At 43.4% G+C, this 21,293-nt stretch overlaps 1 protein-coding gene across 3 annotated transcripts in view; it reads right to left on the reverse strand.

Annotated features, from left to right (window-relative positions):
• Nucleotides 1-6,052, reverse strand: part of DBF4 (DBF4 zinc finger) — a 39,755-nt gene extending 33,703 nt beyond the window's left edge. For 2 of the 3 annotated variants that reach the window (XM_036762038.1, XM_036762039.1), the window contains exon 1: nucleotides 5,758-5,888. In XM_036762038.1, the coding sequence (XP_036617933.1) occupies nucleotides 5,758-5,803 (46 nt within the window). In that variant the 5' untranslated portion in view covers nucleotides 5,804-5,888. Of the gene's footprint in view, nucleotides 1-5,757 lie in introns of all 3 variants that reach the window. The other variant, XM_036762041.1, reaches the window with a different exon arrangement.
• Nucleotides 6,053-21,293: the final 15,241 nt, after the last annotated feature.

Consider the following 21,293-nt stretch of genomic DNA (forward strand, 5'->3'; position numbering starts at 1 on the left):
TTCAACATAAACCAAAGTTCTTTGGGGTCCTCAATAAAGGGATCCTGAGACCAAAAGTTTGAGAACTACTGTCCTAGAGAACGTGTGGCACCTTGTAGGGCCAGGTGCCAGAAGGGCCTGGTTTGTTGGCAGGCCTTTCTGGCCCACACATCACCCACCACAGCCCCTTCAGCTGAAAAGTCCTCCAGGCACTGTATTCTGCACTGCTCACTGCTCAAAATTCAGCTCCAATTTTATGTATGTTGAATGGGCTCTTGTGGGAACCTGACCATCATTGGTAACAGTATATCTAAAGGAAAATGTATTCTGAGTCTGAGAAGATTAAAATTGATCCTGTATCATTTTCTTATTGATCCTATTTATTTTGTCCTCTAACTGCTTAAGTCATGGCTCCCTGTCTCTGCACTTAGTTCAGAATTCTGCTGGCCTGTAATGGGTTAAGTTTCGAAATCCAGCTCTCCGGCTAATCACTGTTCAATTCTTGCTCAAGAATTCTACTGACCTTGGGGGAAGGAGGCTAGCCATAAAGAGCCTAAAATCTTTACACACCAAGCTTTCTTTCAGGAGGACTCAAACAACAAACACTTCTTACTCACAGGAGAGGGGGATTCTTGTTAGTCCCTATTCCCAATCAACACCATGATGCCACCTCCCCCATTCTGTTTTTTGTTCTGTGCTCCCCAAAACCAATAAAAGAAGCTCTCCTTTTACTCAGGGTCTTTGGCTGGAAATTGAGGAGGCCACCGACCCTTTTACTGGCAGGGACTAGGCCCTGTTAATAAAATGTCATCTTGCTTAGAGAAGCACACCTCAGTTGACCTTTATGTTAAACTTCATTAGAGAAGTCCCAACTGCTTTACAAATGAACTTTTGGACCACAAGCCCAAAGCAAGCTGGGAACTGGTTAAACAGTTCATTTTGAAGATCATCAGCTTTTCACCAGTTTCACTGAGAACTGAACCATAAGAAGCAAACCAATTGCTGCCAATAAATGGAAGGTTCTCTGGAAGCCATAACAGCTTCCAGCACTGTGTGCCTCCTCTCAAGGCCCCTGATACACAAGCCACCAGGCTTCAGCAATCTCTTCTCCTTTATGGTTCATTCACTCATCACCCTCCTCAGACCTCCAGGCAGTGATCTGCAGGCACCCACACTCCCCACTGCCTAAAGGAGTTCAATACTGGCTCCATCTTCTCTCCATTCCAGTGCCATTCTCACACTCAGAAATTTCAATATAAGTGTCAATGGCCTCTTTTAGGACACCCTGGCCACCTGGCTCCTCAGCCTCTTTAACTCCTATGAACTAAAGCCTCTCTTTCCTGGGCTAAGGACAGGGATAGTCAAGCCTTAAGTTTCATAACCATCAATAACTCTGTGACCTTCATGGTCCTAAGCTTTGAACATTTTAAAACTAATTCTTTGCCTTCCCCAGGAGCTCCAGTCTATCTACTCCCATTTTCCACTGTCCTGGAGTATTAATCCTGCTCTGCCATCATTTTCTCCCTCTTACACTTGACTCTGGTAGGTGACCAATTCAACCATACACTAGTTTAGGTAGGTAGGTGGTGTAATGGATCGAGCTGGATTTGAAGTTGGGATAAAATGAGTTTAAATTCTGCCTCAGACACTTCACTAGCTGTGTGATCCTGGACTCACCATTAAACCTCTCTGAGCCTCAGTTTTCCTACTAATGTCTACTTCATGGAGTTATAAAGCTCAAATGAGATAACATTGGTAAAGCACTATATAAATAGTAGCTATTATACTGTACCCTCAAATCCTTTGCTCTGTTGTAAAATTCCAACCCTGAATTTCTCTGTGCCCCCTTGTGCTGCTGGACAGAATATATATTTAGATCAGCAAAACCTGGCAACTGACAGGCTATGGGGTAGTGAGGGAGAGGGAAGACTATAGGATGACTGTGGTTACAAGCACGAATGATTAGGACAGTAGTGGCCTTACAAAAATAAATGTGAGGAGGGGTGGGACCTGGCAGAAGCATAACGAATTTTCTTTTGGACAGGCTGCTTTTGGGGTGCTGATGGGACAACTGGGTGACACAGTGGATGCCGAGCCTGGAGTCAGGAAGACCTGAGTTCAAATCAGAGACATTTACTAGCTATGACCCTGGGCAAATCACTTAACCCTGTTTGCTTCAGTTTCCTCATCTGTAAATTAGCTAGAGAAGGAAATTGCAAACCACTCCAGTATCTCTGCCAAGAAAACCTCAAATGGGGTCACCAAGAGTTGGACAGGACCGAACATGGGGCCTGCAGGTAGAGATCCCAGTAGGCACCCAGTCAAGTCTCGATGATTTAAACATAAACTCTGTAGCCTTTCACAGTCTGGGTCAACCTATCTTTCCGACACACTGTACATTCCTCTCCCTCCATCACTCATCTTAGAACCAGCCCAACTGGTCTCCTGGAGAAGGTCAATCTCCATAAAAGCCGGTGGCACAGGCTTGGAATGCACTCTCTTTTGCCTCAAGGAATTTCTCCTTTCCTTCAAGATGCAGTTCACATTCCATGTAAAGCTCTTCCTCATCACCTCAGCTGCTAATAACCTACTTCTCAAGCCACCTAGTATTTAACTACTTTGCATTTTATTCTCTTTATATTTACTCTGTACACATTTATATATGTTCTCCTTTTCTTCACCATTCGAAGGTATACTCCTCTCTAGTGGGGCTTGTTTCATTCATCCTATTTCTATTCCCAGGTCCTAGACCAGGGATCCATGATCAAATACTTGACCAATTCTACCTCCACAAATTTATCCCTTTCTTCCCTTTCTCCACTTATTCCTGCAGCCACTCTCCAAGGTCTGGTTCTCCTTATTTCTAATTTAGCATATTGCCAATAGCCTTTCCCACAGGCCTCCCTGCCTCCACCCAGGTCTTTCCAATTCTTCACAGAGCTGTCAAATGCTATTCCTAAGACACAGGTCAGACCATCTTCTCCATTCCACTACTGTTCTCAAAAACTTCAGTGCCTACTGAGTCTAGGATAAAATATGAACCCCTAAAGCTAGTATTCAAAGCTTTCCACAATCTGACTCCCACCTACCTTTTCAACCCTGATTCAAATTATTGGTCTGCCCTGTCTACATTTCAGCCACAGCAGACTTCCTCTGTGGCTTTCTTCCAGGCCTAGACAATTCTCCTTCCATCCCTAGCTTCCTTCAAAGTTTAGGTCAGGTGCTTCCTCCTACTGGAAGCCTTTCCTAATTACCCACAATTGATAGTACCATTTGTTGTTTAGTCAAGTCGGATTCTGACACCGTTTGAAATCTTCCTCGCAAAGATGCTGGAGTATTCGCCATTGTCCTTCGCCCAGCTCATATGACAGATGAGGAACTGAGGCAAACAGGGTTAAGTGACTTGACCAGGACACACAGCTAGTTAAGTGTCTGAGGCCAAATCTGAACTCAGGAAGACGAATCTTTCTGATTCCAGGCCCAGCATTCTATACACTTCACCACCTAGTAGTCTAGTAGTAGGTTGTAACAACAAAGCTACTAGCACAGGTTTTTTGATCTGCTTTTCTAAGGAAAACAACTTTAAGGGGTTTACAATCTCACTGTAATTAAACACACATATATCACTCACTTACTTCAGAGGGAAAAAGTCAGCACCCTGAACTTCAGAGAAGACACCAACAGAAATTACAAGCAGAAATTATATTAACAGAGTAAATAACACAAATCAGCAGATGGGGCTTCTGTCTGTCCATAGCAATACATACATAATTACCAGAGAGAGAAGCACCAACATCTAGATTTTCAAAGGGGGGCGGTGGTGCTCCTTAACAACTACCCAGAGTCTCATCTGGTAAAATCATAGGAAGGCTCTTCCAATGTGTGAGCCCCCAAAGCAAAATGCTAACCTCCAGGTATACACATATATGTGTACATTCTCTCTCTCTCTCTCCCTCCCTCCCCTTCAGGGTCAGAGGTCATCACAACCATGTGACTCAAACTCATGGGACCTAGGCTTTCTTGTGTCTTAAGCAGGTCATCAAAAACTTTTGATTCAATCAAAAGCACTTGACTGCCTTAGTGCAGAGAGGCATTCCAAAAGAAAAAAAAATATTAATTATCTATGTAACTCTTATCATGCTACCATCCCTCTTCCCACTTAAACTCCTCAAGGGCCAGGCAGTTTCATTTTTTATCTTAGTTCTCTCAGTGACCAGAAAAAAAAGCTTTGATTGTGGTAGGTATTTAATAGTGGTTTGTTTAATCAAACTGCTTTGTTGGCTTATTTTTAGTTTTGAAAGGGAGCTATTGGGGCTACAGTAGGAGAAACTGCATGTAGCACCGAGGAGGAGCACAGTACATACTCTAGACAGTAACTTTCCTTGGACATCTAGAGTTGGAGAGTAGTACAGATCTTGGGAATACAGCTGAGCAACTTGTCTCGCATTGATGTTACACTCAAGCAGAGATGCTTGAGGATTCTCAAGGAAAGAACTCTCAAACCCTTAAGTACAAGAAATTGTGAGTTACTCTCCAGTTAGTGACTGCTACCTTCAAATGTGACCTCAGTCACTTACTGGCTTTGTGACTCTGTGCAAGTCACCTAACCTCAATCTGCCTCAGCTTCCTCAATTGTAAAAGTGGGGTATCGGGGATCTGATAAAATAATAATCTTATAAAAAATCAGATATCTCACAGTGTTGGGTGCCAAATGAGATAATTTGTAAAGAGATTAGCACCCCACCTGGCACATAACAGGTGTTATACAAATGCTTATTCCCATCCCTCCTTACTTACCTTAAGTTCACCCTCCCCAGGACTGCCTTGGGGGAGAGTAAACTATGATGGTGGCTGGGGAGTTACATTACTAAAGTTCATGCAATGTACCTGAGTAATGCCTTAGCTAAGGGCTGACTGAAGCGTAGTGCACAACTGTAAATGGAAGCACACCAGTGGGGGCTAGTGAACTAGTTACAATGACAGCTTTCCAGCCTTACCCCTAAAACTGGGAGGGCAACTTCGTTCTGAGGATTGCGCCGGCCGATGCAAGAGCGGGTTAGCGGAGCCGACCCGGGGCTCTACGGGGAACAAGAGTCTCATTTGCTACGAGGTCAGTCAACAAGCATTTACACGCTTAGTCGCCGAGGATACCCAAAACCACGGCTCCTGCGCCCAAGCAGGGCAGGTTCTAGACCTGGGACACCCCGAGGTGTAGACGATCTCTCCGTGGGTCTTTTCTGAAGCGGGCAGGGCTTGGGACAACGCCACAAGGTCACGAGTGGAGCTCCACACCAGGGCCCAGCATTTATTTATTAATTTAGCTTTTGCATAATCAGCAGGACCTCGGGCAGGGTGACCCTTCATTCATTCCTCAGGGCCTCCGGGGAACAAGGAAGCTTTTTAAAGACCGCCCTGAGAAGCGCCGGAAACACAAAAATCTACTCCTTTTCCCCTCCTAATGCAGCGGGGCAGTGGTGCAATGCCATCGGGTGAAGGCCGGGGTCCCCAGCAAGCCTCTTCACACCCCTCTTTCTCGGGGAAAGCACAAGGGACCCCGACCCCAGAGCGGCGAGGAAGGGCCGAGGCCCGCGAAGCTAATGCCGTTCCGAATGGGGGAGGGGCGGCGGCCGGGGTCCAGGGGCTGGGCCCCGGTGGGGCGAGAGGAGCGAGCGGCTGGGAACCACGTTCCCGAGGGGACGGAGCATTCTGGAGGGGAGGAGGAGGCTGGGAGAGCACGGGGGATTGGGGAGGGTGAAAGGGACCAGAAGCAAAATCTACCCGGGTGATGGCCTTTGCTGCGGATCCTCATGGTGCCGGCTTTCATTGCCGCCGCGCCGCGGTCCACATGCTGGGGCCGGCTCCCGCGGGGCCCGCCGCTGCTCTAGCCGGGCCGCCTGCCGGGGCGGGAAGGGAGCGGACCGACCCGGCCACCTCCGTTTCCGGGGCAGGCTGAGGGGCGGGGGGGAGGGTCGAGTACGCGCGAGAGCGGGGAGGGGGAGGGAAGCCAGAAGTAAGAGAAGGGCGGGACCTCGGAGGTGGCCGGCGGTTAAAGATTTGAAAACCTGTCAGTCATAAGAGCGGCGATCTCGCGCAGTACCTCCGTGGCCCCGCCTCTCCCGCTGAACCTAGCCCCTAGCCATTCCTCGATCGTGCGCCCCGCCCCCTCCCGCCTTGATGCCCCGCCCCCTTTCTCTTCCCCTTGTGGCCCCGCCCCACGCTTCCGGGTTTGGTCTCCTCCGCCCGGCTTCACCCCGCCCCGCCTCGCCCGATTGGCCCCGCCTCTTATCCCGCCCCCTTTCTCCTCCCTCACAAGCTGCCGGTGCTCGCTGGCCTTGAGGCTCCGCCTAGACTAGGCTGCCGCTGCTGGGTCGCAGTCCCACGGGAGATTGGATGCGGTTACCGGTGTAGGACGGCCTCCCCCACCACCGCCACGGCCCTTCCCGCCTCCGAGGACTGCCCGGGTCGGTCAGTGAGCCCGGACTGTCCGGGCCGTAAGGTGAGTGCCCGCGCTCTGGACCTGACAGGGCCAGCTTGGGGGAAAGCTGGGGCTTTGGGGGCGTGAGCCGGCAGTGCGGACCGAGCCGGACCGTGGACCCTCTGCCCGGGCCTAAGGCTGCGCCCTGGCGGGAGACGGGCCTGGCAGGGGAGATGCCAGACTGCCGGAGTGAGTGAAAAGCCGAGCGCGGGCCTGGGGGGGAGGCAGAGGCTCTGAGCCACCTGCCCCGCCCCCAGGCCCTGGTTTATCACGAAGGCTCCGCGTTCGGGACCTTAACCGAGACTCCTCAAAGTTGGCCCCCACCCCCACCCCCACCTCGGATCCCTTCTAAACCTCCCCTCCCCAACCTGGGACTTGTGCTGTGCAGGTTTTAACCAACACCCCTCCCCCTCCCCTTGACACTTGACGTCACCGAGGCTGGGGGGTGGTGGGAGGTCAGGAAGTGTCCACTGGCACCCACCATCTATCTGCGTCCGAGGTGGGCTTTGGACCCGAGTCTGACGCCTGCGAGCCTGGCGCTGCCCCTCCTGAAGCCCCGGATGCGCCCCGGTCACCACCGGCCCTGGTCTCGAGTTCCAATCCCGGCCATTCAGATGATCGCACAGGTCTCTTCCAGCTCGAAATCTAATACGCGCCTGGGATAGTTCTAGGGACGAGCCGCTGCCTATGGGCCAGCTGGGGTCCTAGGCTTTGTACCCACTACGGGCTGTGCCCCCAGGCTGCTGTAGAGCTCGGAGGGACCTCCCCTAGTCTGTCCCAAGCGCTGGTGTCCTAGGGTAGGAAAATGAGACTCAGAAAGAAGGGGCTGCCCAAGATCTCCGATTACGAAGTGGCAGAGTCGGGACTCCCCCCCAGGTGCTGCAAATCCTCCTCTTTCCCAGCACTCCTAGCTGCTGGGCTGCTTCCTTAAGGTTTGGTTGAGTGCTGTGTTTGATTTTTTTTTTTTGCATCTTACGGTGATTTGGGAGTTAAGTAAAGTCCGGGATTTTACTGGTAGTCATCGAGCATTTATTACTTCCCTGCTTTGTTAGTTCCCCGATGCCACAGTCTTTCTTTCAAATTGTCATCATTAACCTTATCCCCTTTATGACAAAAAACAATAGGTTAAAAAGGGAGAACCGTGTAGCGGATTGAGAGCCTGTTTCCAGGTGCAAACAATTTGGGTTTAAGTCCGACTTCTTACACAAAGTCCCTTAAACGTCTCAGTGCTCCAGGTAATTCTCTAAGGTCAAATGTTGCAGAAAGGTTTCAGATCTGCACAGAAGGAGCTTAAATGTAGGAAGTTCACTATATGGAAAAATTACCTATTTCAGACCAAAAAAAAAAATCTGTAAAACAGCTTCCATTTATAAGACACCTTAAGGTACAGGCCCTAATCATTTTATGCCTGGACTATTGCAGTGACTTTCTGGTTGGTCAACCTCAAGTCCCCCTCCTCCAATCAGTCTTCCACTTAAATATCAAATTAATCTACATAAATGCAAGTCTGACCATGTCACCCCTGCTAGGTAGCTTGTTGGTGAAGTGGATAGAGTCAAGAAGATAGTTTGGATTTGGCCTGAGATACAAAGTAGCTGTGTGACCTTGGACAAATTGATTAACATTTGCCTGCTTAATTTCATCACTGTAAAATGGGGATAGTAATAGCACTTATCTCCCAGTGTTGTTGTGGGGATTAAACACTTGGTAGGTACTTAACAAATCCTTCCTTCCTCCCTCCTTTCCTTTCCTCTTCCTTCTTTCCTCCCTTCCTTTCTTCTGTTACCTCCAAGATCAAATATAAAAACCTGATTGGCTTTTAATATCTTCTTTTACCTGGTCTCTTCTAACAATGAGTGTCTTTGAGGGCTGTCTGGTATACCTTTGCCTCATAGCTTTTCTGGGTTCCTTCAGGTCTCAACTAAATTCCCACCTCCTGCAAAGAACCTTTCTTAATCCTCCCTAATGGATAAGACTATTCCCAATTTATCTTGTATGTATCTTGTTTATACATTGTTGTTTGTTGTCTCCCCCATTAGATTGTGAGCTCCTTAAGGGCAGGGACTCTTCACCTTTTTTTGTATCCCCAGAGCTTAGCCTGGCATGTAGTAGGTGCTTAATAAATGCTAGTTCACTAACCCTTCATCTGATTTGGTCCCCTCAACATTGAGGTAGGTAATGCAAGCATTGTTATACTAAGAGTATACATAAGAGGAAACTGAGTCTCAGAGATGTTAAATAACGTTATCACAGACTCCCGAAGTACAAGTTTTGTGCTTTTTTCTCCAATTAGACTGTGTTGTTGTCACCCAGCCATGCCTGACCCTGTGAACCATAACATGCCAGGCCCCTTTCCACTGGGATTTTTTGCAAAGATACTGGAGTAGTTTGCCATTTCTTTCTCCTTCCGATCACCTTTTATCACAGCTCTCCACTGTGACCTTCTTGGGTAACCATGCACGGCATAACTCATAGTTTCATTAAGCCCTTGTGCCACAACAACATAGTGATCAGGAGGGGATTAGACAATGTTGTCTCTATATAAATAAAAAGACACTAAATGGCATCCAAGTGTATGCTTACCCTGGCCTGAGTGATGGGCTAAGGTTACATTATTTCCACTAATGTGGAGAAGATAAACATACCCTTTTCTTTTGGACACACCCTGTGCTGCACTGAGGATGATAAAGTCTGCTTAATTAGACAGCTGCAACTCCTGACAGTCCTCTTAGCTACTCTTGCTAAACAGTTTAATATATAAAGAATGAATAAAACTGGGCTACCATGGAGTTTGTAAATTCATCAGAATTTGTTTTAAAAGTTTCATTTAAGCCAAATGAGGGTTTGAAGTAGAAACCTAAAAAAGAGGCAAAGAGAAGGAGCTGTTTTTCAGAGTTTGAGGCCTGTCCTTAGCTTTGAAACTCCTAGCTGTATGATCATGGGCCAGTTACTTAACACCTTTGAGCTTCAGTTTCCTTATTTGTAAAATGGAGATTACAGTGTTTTCACAAGATTGTTGTGAAGAAAGCACTTTGTAAATGATAAAGGAGGGCAGCTAGGTGGTATAGTGGATAGAACCTCAGGCCTAGAGTCAGGAAGACCTGAGTTCCAGTGTGGCCTCAGAAGCTTACTAGCTGTGTGACCTAGGGAAAGTCACTTAACCGTGTTTGCCTCAGTTTCATCTCCTCTAATAAGCTGGAGAACGAAATGGCAAATCTCTCCAGTGTCCTCCAAGAAAACCCCTAAGGGGATCACCGGGAGATGCTGGAATAAGTGAATGACAACAACTTGTAAAGGTGGGGATCCATTGAATCCATGACCCCACTTGAGAGTAATTATCTTGACTTAGTAAGAACAATTAGACTTTACTAGGTGAGGCGAAGTCCTTAATCAGTTTAGAAGTCCTTGAATTCTACTGGGTTGGTGTTGGGTGAGAAATAGATTGGAAATGGTTTAGGATTGGTCAAACCCTGTGGGGCTTATGTAAAATCAGTGAGCCAATTTGCTATGGGACATTTGAATATCTGCCAGCATAAAGTTGTCAGCTCTATGACTCTGTGGATAGAGAGAGCACTGGGTCTTGAGTCAGGAAGACTTAAATTCAAATCCGACCTCGGACACTTAACTGCCTTGTTATCTTAGCAAGTCACTTAACCTCTAGTTTGCCTTAATCCACTGGAGAAGGAAATGGCAAACCAGCCCAGTGCCTTTGCCAAGAAAACCCCTGGACAGCATGATCTGTGGGGTCTCCGAGTTGAGCACACCTGAACCACAGCACGAAGTAAGCCTCTAGTCAGACTTGTGAGGAGTATCTTTTGGGCCCAGGGCAGGGAAGTGAAAGGGAGGAGAGCCCCGACTTTAGTCCCAGTATCATTCTCCATCCTCCCCTGGCCAGGGGAGGACTGAATTTCCAAATACTAGAGGATTTTGGACTTCCTACCAGTGTTCTTCAGGGACAGAGACTAGACCAGATGCCATGAGGAAAGTCATGTCCAAGGTTAAGCATTGCAGAGTCTCCAAGGAGACTAGCAGAAGAACAATACTGTACCTAAGAGGGGCAGATATCTTGACGACTCCAGCAAAAGGACTTCAGGCTCTGTCAGTAGACCCTTGGCCACTTGAGCCCGTTTTTCCTCCCAGTGCTTTGACCAAGAATAATCAAGGGGGGAAGAAGTGGGGGAGGGGCGGCATGTTGGTGGTGGTGCAGTGTTGAAAGTGAAGTGCTGTATTCACTGGGGCCCCAAGACTTGCCTTAACTGATCCAGGACATCTGGGCCATGGAGGGGAGGGGGTTGAAGATTACCATGCTGCGATCCAGGGCAATCCATTGTTTGTCAATCATTTTCAAAGAGGACCATGACATCAGGGAAATGATGACATGACTTGCAGTTGACTTTGACTTGAGTGAGGGAGGGCTGTGCCTAAGGTCACCAATCTCATTTTCTCCTCCAGAGCCATCTGGGTCCAGTGGCCAGATAGATATTCATCAGGATGACTGGAGATGGCCCAGAATGCAATGGGAGACCCTGGCCTTTCTGGCTAAGGCCTTTTCAGGTTCTCACTTTGAGTGCGGGTAACACCCATTCAGTGAATAGGCGTCTTTGAATAATGAGTCCTGGGATGGCCCCTTTGATTAAAAAAAAAAATCAAACTGGTAGGGAAACACCCTGTTACCATTGAAATTCACTCTTGAGCCCTGAGGGCCCAAAATTTAGCCATTAAGTGGAGCTTGGGCAGGGACCTATTGTGGTCCTACCTGTGAGCTCCGGAGTGAATTGGGTTTAAGGTTTGGTGAGAGAGAAAAGAACTTGAGGGAAGGAAGGAAGGAAGGATGGTAGGTAGGTAGGTATCATCTAGCCAGTAAACCCCAAGTTAACCGGGCAGCTTCTGGCCATCAAAATTTAGCTTCCTTTGGAGAGGAGAGAGGAGGACACATTGAGGTACCCAACTAGCAGGGTCCCCATTCAGGCAGCTTGGACTACTCCAAGGGGAGGATTGACACTTGCTTGGGGCTCTTGATTACAAAAACACCAAGAGAAGTGTAAGCTGTCAGTAGGAGCCTGGTAAATTGATGTCTGGGCCAAGAAAGCCCTGACCACCCTGCCCAATAAGGCAGGGAAGGGTGGAACCTGACCTTGGCGCAAAGTTCTGAAACAGGACCCTGGACTAGAGATAGTAATAAACAGAGGAAGACTGACACATTTAGCCAAGTAGTAGACTCCATGGACATTTGAATAAAGGAAACAAGTCAATAACCACAGAAGAAAACAATAAATATTATGACAAATAACTGGTCTGGAAAATAGATCAAGGAGAATTTAAGAATCATCAAACTTTTGTCTTTTTTGGCTAAAGTTCCATCTTCTGCCAGAAACTTTTCCCATTCCTCCTTTATCTTAGTTCCTGCACTCTGAAATTATACACCATTAGTCCTGTATATATCTTGTTTGCATGTCATTTTTTGTTTGTTATCTCCCCTATTAGACTTTGACCTCCTTGAGAGCAGAAACAACTCTTTGTCTTTCTTTGTAATGTTATACCAGAAGCGAGTGAGACATGCCACAGAGTATAAGTTTTAAATGGAGAATTTATTTAGCCAGCGGCCATTGGGGTCTTCCCAAATCAATGGCCACGTTTGAAGCGAGAGGGTATATAGACAATACAGGATTCAGTGCTTAATTATCTCTTAAAGTTTATATATGTTACTTTGCAGACTCAGCAAGCCTGTGTTATTTCACTTTTTATGACCATGATACCTTAGAGGAACCTCCTGAATAGATTGTAAATACAACATATCAGATAGTTGACAAAGTGTCAATTGGAATAACAACCCAGGATCTCTGTGTCCAGCTTGCCATAACTCTTGAAGCTAGGAAGGCTCAAGATAAGGCAAAAGTCATATAATTCAAGATAATGTCTAGGGCCGAGGCTTCCATCCTTAATGGCCATGGACAGACCGAGGGATGTTCCAGCTCAGTCTGTTGACATAAGATAGAGACATCTCTGAGCCCGCTCAGCCAGAGTGGAAGATCGTTAGGCATTAGACTTTTCCTGGTAATTAGGTTACATTCCTTAGAAGAGTCTTAGGGGCCCAGGCCCCTTGCCAAATGGCAGGAACTCAGTCTGTTTTTTTATGCAGACTGGGTGGGGTCTGCAGTTAGGGGCTGGGAGCAGGGTTTTTTTTCAGCAATAGCTGGCTACCCAGGTATCACAATTTGGGTTTTTCCAGCAATAGCTGGCTACTCAGGTATCACATATGCCCAGTGCTTAGTAAGGTTCTTGGAATGTAGTAGGTACTTAATAAATGCTTATTGACTGACTTTCAAAAAATGATGAACAAAAAACCCAGATAACATATTTCGAAGAATCATAAACAAAACTAACTATATTCATTAGAACCCTGGGGTAAAGTGAAAACAGAAAGAATCTATTAGTGATCTTCCTAATGAAATCTCAAATTGAAAACTTGCCACACTGTCACAGCCAAAATCCAAAGCAGCCATATCAGACAAAAAATAATGCAAGAAGCCAGGAGGAGAGACTTCAAATACTCCAGAACCAGAGTTGGGACCACTTAAGGCTTGACAGCAGCTACTACAAAGGAAACAAAATCTTGGAAGATAAATATCCCAAAAGCTTATAAATAAATATGGGGAGAAAAAAACTGGATTTTTGGAGTACTTTTAAGCCTTCGTTAATCTACATACATTTAACATAATAAAAACTCTGAAATGCACACATGGGCATCAAGAGATGCTTAGAAATATAAATGTATTTGAGCATTTAGAAGATGCTAAATAATGAAATAGTTCTCTTCTAATTGGGGAAAAGAGGCAAGTGTCCCTTAAAAACACTCGTGTCTTCAAGGTCATAGAGTTAAATGAGACAAACAGAATCTAGGGGTAGATTTGTTCTGTTTTTATTCTTTAGGAAAGACTAGGTAGAAGGAAAGGAGTATTGTAGGAAAGGAATAAAGAAAGGTAAGGAACGACATATATATGCACATAGAGTTTGGTGTAGGAAGACATTAAACACAAATAGGCAGAAAGAGGGGAAGGTCAGAGATGGAATAATCATAAGCAAAACAAATTTCAGTTTCAGAGGATGGATTGTAACTGGGTTAGAAGGAAAGAAAGTATGGACCATTGAGCAAAGTCTAAATTAGCCAAACAGGAAGGGCAGTGGAATGCATACCCACTGCTTATAGTATCAGTTTTGATCACATTCCTCCTTTTTAAAAAAATGTCTGCCACCAAGCATCCCTCCATTGCACCCACACATACACTTCCCCCCTTTTCTTTACAAAGAGGAAAATTATAACAGGCTATGATGGAGGACATTTCATCATACCTGTGAACACAAATAGGAGGAACTCACAAAGACACAAGAGAATAATAGAATGGATGTCATAGAAAGCAAGAGTCAACAGGGGAACCCTCTGTCTTCCCAGGAGAGACTCCCTTATGCCAGAGGACAGTCAGAAAACACTTGAACAGATGCAGAGATAAGGGGGCCAAACTCCGAGAACAATTTGTGCAGTAAAACATTGTGAAGAAAAGCAACTTTGCAAGACTTAACTCTGATTAATGCAATGACCAGCTATCACTACTGAAGACTGATAATGATGTAGGCTTATAGACTCAAAGTGGTGGTAGACCAGACATGGAGGCTGAAGCCAGTGTTTTCAGAGCTGGATTTGTTTTGCTTGTCCATGCTTATTTGTTACAAGGGAGGCCCTTTTTTTTTTTGTGGGGGTGGAGAGGGGAGTAGTGAGTAGTGTGGTAGTGCCAAAAAAGATTCCTTCCTGCCCCCAAAAGGAAAAGACAGCAGAGAGCAAGAATAAAACATATCTGGAAGAGCAGCCTTTCAAAAATGCACAGAAGAGAGTATTATTCAGAGGGAGACATAGACAAATAGGACAGCTTTGGAGCTAATGTGTTGAATTTATTATTTTTTTGTTTTTAATTAACTGCCTTATATTTGTATTCTCAATGTTTAGGATGATGCCTGGCATACAGTAAATGCCTAATAAGAACTATGTCGGTGTATGTATGTATATATCTGTATCTGTGAAAGTATAGACAGCATACTTAATCAGATTAGAAAGCAAACAGTCTGATAGAGATAGCTAAGACATGCATGGAAGGGCACAAGATACCAAAATGTGGGGGAGGGAAGCCATGGGGCGGTAGTAATGTGGTGTAGAGCAGAGACAAGATAGTACTGGAAGGGCTGGACAAGAGTTAAATTTGTTCTGTTTGGCTCCAGAAGACAGAAATAGAAGCAATGGATGGAAATTGCAAAGAGAAAAATTTAAGTGTGATTCAAGGAAAACTCTTAACAATTAGAGCTATTCTGAAAATAATGCTTATCTTTTACTGGTATTGTTTTTGGTTTGTTTCAATTAGTTTTGTCTGACCCTTTGTGATCCCATTTAGCATTTTCTTGGCAAAGATAATGGAGTGGTTTGCCATTTCTTTTTCTAACTCATTTTTCATTTGAGGAAACTGAGGCAAATAGGGTTAAATGACTTGCCCAGGGTCACAAGGTCTAGTAAGTGTTGAGGCTGGATTTTAACTCCAGGCCCTGTACCCTTTCCACTGTGCCAAGTAGCTACCTGTTTTTTTTTTTTGTTTTTTGTTTTTTTTTGGTAACTGGGAAATATCAACTCCTTTATTACCCTCTCTGAGGAGAAACACACAAGGCATTTCACAATGGTGGTTCAGCTCTTGCTATCTGGACAAAGATCTCTCACATTAAAAATACCAGTAGTTCAATGAATATTTGTAAATGGTCTAAGAACTATGTTAATTTTAATATTCTGTCTTTGTTGTGATTTTTTTGTGTGTCCTCATCTGTTGTCATTCAAGAATTATACTTTAAAACAGTTTACAGGTATTTTCACAAATTTCTTGATAGATGGCTGTATTTCAGATTTCAAGCAAATGGTTTTGAAAGCAGCATAACTAGGAAAAGTGATATAATAGAAAAACACATGGTGTTAATGATAGAATTTATACAGTGCTAGTGAATGGACTGCTAGGTGGTATAGTAGGTAGGGTGCAGGGCATGGAGTCAGTAGAACTTGAGTTCAAATGTGGCCTCAGACACTAACTGTGTGACCCTGGGCAAGTCTCTTCACTCTGCCTCAGTTTCCACATCTGTAAAATGACAAGGAAATAGCAAGGACCAGGAAATGGCAAATCACTCCAGTATCTTTGACAAGAAAACCCCCAATACAGTCATGGAGATTCCAACATGACTATAAGGACTCAACAACAAGTTGCCCTATAAGCAGTGAATAAAAACTTGGAGATGGTTTTGCAACATACAGGCTTAACTTGATATACTTTTTCTTTTGGATTTGTTCCCCCTTTCCTATATTAACACACACACACACACACACACACACACACACACCACAAAACATGGTCATCAATTCAGGTAGTCAGTTACTAATGTTAGAAACACTAAAATACTTGTTGGGGGTCTGCTGCCCCCCCAACACCCAGGCCTTTGTCCAGCAAAGAACCTGATCTCGCGGACAATGAATGAGGTGGGAGCCGAGGTGGTTTATTCAGGTTAGCAGCAAACTTTTATATCTTTGGTTACATAGGCACTAGGACTGCCCTGGTTCCACCTACTCTCCTCCCCTTCTTTTCCCGTGCTCTCCTGAAGCTCCCTGTGGTCAGGCAAATCCAGATAAAGAACTGGAAGTGCCATGTGGTTGGGCAGGTCCAGACAAAGGAACCGGAATTGCCATGTGGTCGGGCAAGGCCGGACAAAGACCTGGAATTGCCACATAGGTAACAAAGGCAAGACCCTTCCTCCTGGGTTCGTCCTGTTCCTCCCATACTGCAGAGCCCTGAGTTCACCTCAGCAGGCCCTGGGCGTGGAGGTCCGAGGAGGGCAGGGGTCGGCTCTAACTCGCCCTGTTACAAATACTGGAGTATAGAGCTGAGGAAAAGGCATGAATCAGACTGGTAAAGAGAGGATTAACATCTTGTTAATAATTTTGTTTGTCGGTATGAAATAATATGTGTATCTTTTTTTCTGAAGGTTACCTCTCACCTACCAATTAGAAACCCTTCACATGGGCTTTAGTATTTATAAGTTACAGGTCCAACAAATCATCTTAGAATATCACTTATCATTAAGACAACCAAGAGGTAAAGTAGAAAAGTACTAGACTGGGAGTCAGGAAGAAGCATAAGCTCACGTTCTGTCTTAAACAGTAACTAGCTGTATGACTGAGTCACCCAACTTCCGTCTGCCTTAATTTCCCTGATGTGTAAAATGGATGTAATAATAGTAGCTACCTACCTCTAGGTGGCACAGTGAATAGAGCACCTGCCAGGAGTCAGTAGTAAGACCTCAGTTCAAATATGGCCTCAGACGTTTAATAGTTGTATGACCCTGGCTAAGTCACTTAACCCTGTTTGCCTCAGTTTCTGCATCTGTAAAATAAGCTGGAGAGGGACATGGCAAACCACTCCAGTGAATTGTCAAGAAGATGTCAAGTGGGGTCACAAAGAATTGGATCCTATCGAAATGACTGAACAACAGCAACAAAAAACATGACAGTTATTGTGAGGATCAAATGAAATAACATTTTTAAAGCACTTTTAAATAATAAAACACAATGTAAGTGGTGCCTCATCATTATTAATAGTAGTTTTCATAGCCACATCAAAGAATTTTAGAGTTGGAAAGGACTCCTGCAGCCATCTAGACCAACCTGTATGTCAAAGATCCCCTACTTCAGTACATTCAACGAGTGTTCCACTCAGCCTTTGCTTGTACTCCATCTCCTAAAGCAGCTATTTTTCAATAACTCTTATTGTGAGGATTTCTTCTTCCTCCCCTTCATTGAATCTAAATTTATCTCCTTGCAGCTTCAATATATTTTTTCCTAGTTCTTTCCTCTGGGACCAAAGAGAACAAGTCTGAGCCTTACTCTGTCACATGACAGCCTTTCAAGTACTTGAAGACAAATTAACATGTTCATCTGACTTCTCTTCAGGCTTAACATCAGCCATCACTGGTTCTTTGAACTAATCCCTGTATGGACTTGAGGCCATTGTCTAGTCATCCTCCTCTAGAGGCAAGTTAGTGTCTTTCCTTTGAAAAAGAATGTATATGTACATATATATTTCATTAATATTTCTCAATTACATGTAAATTTTTAAAAATATTAATTTAAAAAATTTTTCAGTTCCAAATTCTCTCCCTCCTGCCCCTCCCCCATGCCTTGAGAAGGCAAGTAATGATATTGATTATACATGTGAAGTCATACAAAGCATTTTCATATTTGCTATATTGAAAAATAAAACGTATTTAAAAAAAACAAGAAAAGCAAATAAAGTTTTAAAAAAAATATATGCTTCAGGCTGTACTCAGTTCATTGGTTCCCTTGCATCATGCGTGCTTTGGAATTGTCTTGATCAGAGTTGATTCACAGTTGATCATCCTTTCAATGTTACTGTTAGTGTGTACATTGTTCTCCTGGTTCTGCTCACTTTTCTTTGCATCAGTTCTTGTAAATCTTACCAGGTTTTTCTGAAACCATCTTGCTTGTCATTTCTTATAGTACAATAGCATTCCATCACAACGTGTGCCACAACTCCTTCTGACATTGTCCAGTTGATGGATTTCTAATTTCCAATTCTTTACCACCACAAAAAAGTTGCTATGAATATTTTTGTAAAAATAGGTCCTTTTTCCTTTGATCTCTTTGAGATAGAATATGCAAAGTTTTATAGCTCTTTGGGCATAGGTACAAATTGTTTTCCACAGTGTTTGCACTGGTTCACAGCTCCACCAACAGTCCATTAGTATACAGATTTTTCCACATCTCCAGCATTTGTCATTTTCCTTTTCTGTCATATTAGCCAATCTGATAGGTACGCGGTTACCTTAGAATTGTTTTAATTTGCATTTCTCTAGTCATTATTAATTTAGAGTGTTTTTTCATGTGAACCTTAAATATTGCACCAGAGCTGAACACAGTACTCTGCTTCTAGTCTAACCAGGGTAGATTATTAGAGACTATTACCTCCTTTTTCCTAGAAGCAATGCCTTTATTAAATGTATTTGCTTTTTTTGCCGACCTGTTAAACTTACAGTTCACTTAAGTCCCCAGATTTTTTTTAAGACAAACTACTGTCTGTCGGTGCCTTGTTGCTTATATACTTTTAAAATTGATTTGTTGAGCCTAAGTGTAAGACTTGTATTTATTCCTATTAAATTTAATGTCAGTAGATTCAGTGCAATTTTCTAGTCTCAAGATAATTTTGGATCCTGACTCATCTCGTGTATTAGCTATCTCTACTAACATTATATCATTGAAAAAATTTGATGTGTGCCATCTACACCTTTGTCTAAGTCATTGATAAAAATGCCAAACAATTCAGGGCCAGCTATACATCTCTGGGGCACCCTTATGGACACCTTTCAAGTTAATAAGCAGCCATTGAGGGTTTTTCTTTGAGTCTGGACATTTAACTATTTCTAAATCCATCTAATTGTATTCTCATCTAGCACACATCTCTCCATGTTTTCCACCAAAAATGGCATGAGATACTTTAGTTAATATGTAGGCAAATTATATCTTAGCTTTCCCTTCATCTACAAATTTAGTAAAACAAAAACAACAACAAAAAAAAGAAATGGTCTGCTGTGAACTAATTTTGATTAAATCTCATGAGCCACCTCTAATAATATACTGATTTTATTCTTTCTAATTTCTGAAAATCAGGACATGTATTGTTCTCTCCTGTTCTTCATGATTTTTCAAATATCACTGATGGTGATTTAGTGGTCATATATATAATTGTTTTCAGTTCTTCCAGGATGTAGTTCATCTAGGCCAGGTGACTCCAATTTATCAAGAGCTCTAAGTGCTCTCAGTATTACTATATGGTCTTATTTTTCCTGGGTATCAACTGCCTATTAGCCATTGTTTTCCTGTTCTTTCCAGCCTAAAGGTAATTTTTCCTTTGTAGAGAAAAAAAGAAGCAAAGTAGGCATTTAGCAGCTCTGTCTTGAATGAATAAATGAAAAAAAAGTATTAAGAGCTTGCTGTTTGCAAAGTACTGTGCTAAGTGCTAAGGATACAAATAGAAAAGTAAGACAGTTCCAGCTCTCAAGGAGCTCACATCTTAATGGTGGAGATAACACATAGGGAAGGTTTCAACTGTAAGTCAGATGGAAAGCTCCCATGGACCTTGCTGTATCTTTTCTGTCATTTCTGCTGATGAACATCATCCCAGTTTCTGATCTTCAGCCATTTGACCATGCTAAGGACTTTGGTGGCAAGGACTTTCTTTTCAGAAACAGTTGCCAGGTTGCATTTTCACAAGGGTTGTTTCCCAAGATGAAGTCTTGGGACACTGGATTGGAAACATTGCTCTTCTCAAGGCCCTTGGGTTTTGTTACAGAGATAAGAGTGTGACTTACTCCCTCCAGGAAGCCTTATCTCACTGTCCCAGCACCTACTGATCCCTGCCTTCTCTGGAATCCTTGAGCCCTTTTTTTGTCTTTGTCATTTCTTTTGGAACTGACCACATAACAACAGTGTTAGTCCAGATCTAGGCCACCTTTAGAGAAATGACTTCTGACTCACTTCTGGAGACTTCTCTAAAACCTGAGTATACAGTCTTGAATAGTTATTTTTCAGTCTTGTGTTTTTCCTTTAAAAAAAAAAAAGAAAAAGTTTTCATTTTGTCTTCTGTTGTTTTTTAAATTTTTTTACATCTTTATAATTATCCCCAGTATCTTTCTCCCTCCACCTCCCAGAGATACATTCCATATAACAAATAGTATTTTTTAAAGACAAAGAAAAAAAACAGGAAAAAATCAGCACTTTGAAAAATTCTGGAAATATGGCTACACCTGTGGACCTCTCACCTCCAGGAAGGAACAAGTTTTGGGGGTGTTGTATCACATTTCTTCATTTGAGTTATGGCTTGATCTTCTTAATTTTATATTCACTTCTGGTTTTTTTGTATGTGTGATTCTTTTCCATTTACATTATTGTAGTCCCTCAGCATCAGGTCATGCAGGTCATTTCTTAAAGCACAATAATATTCTATTATGTTCATGTGCCACATTTTAGTTATTCTTCAGTTGATGAGCATCCACTTTGTTTCTAATTCTTTGCTGTCAAAATAAATGCTGCTACAAATGTTTTGGTGGATATGGAGATTTTTTCTTTATCAGCAGTTTCCTTTGGGGTTAAGCCCTGTAATTTAGTCTTTGGTTCAAAGGTTATAGACAATTCAGTCATTTCATTTGCCTAATTCTAGTTACTTTGCAAAATGATTTTACCATTTCATAGTTCCACCAACAATATATTAGTGTGCCTGTCATCCCACAGCCCCTCCAACATTGACTATGGTCATTTTTTGCCATCTTTGCAGATTTGCAGGATGTGAAACAAAGCCTCAGGATTGTTTTGTCTTGCATTTCTTATTAATGTTTCGGAGCTCTCTTTCATGTTGAACTAATAATAAATATTTTTAAGTTTTCATAGAAACTTACTATCTTTGGAAGAAGATATGTTTATATTTTGATGATACATGCCCTTCATCCTTAATACTAACTTTTAGTCACATGGAAATATGGTATTTGCTGATAACATATGACTGGTTACAACATCTTAGTAATAAGACACAAGTCACAGTATGTATATAACATTTACTACTCCTTACCAGAACAAATGTGTGCCCTTGATTCAAATGACCAACTCAGATCTTATCACTGCTGGAAAAAGTATGTTCTGCTGGTAATAGTTTGTGTTAACTTCATATACATCTTGTTCATTTCTTGATGACAATGA

The sequence above is a fragment of the Trichosurus vulpecula genome, chromosome 5 (assembly GCF_011100635.1).
Source record: "Trichosurus vulpecula isolate mTriVul1 chromosome 5, mTriVul1.pri, whole genome shotgun sequence".
Taxonomy (NCBI): domain Eukaryota; kingdom Metazoa; phylum Chordata; class Mammalia; order Diprotodontia; family Phalangeridae; genus Trichosurus; species Trichosurus vulpecula.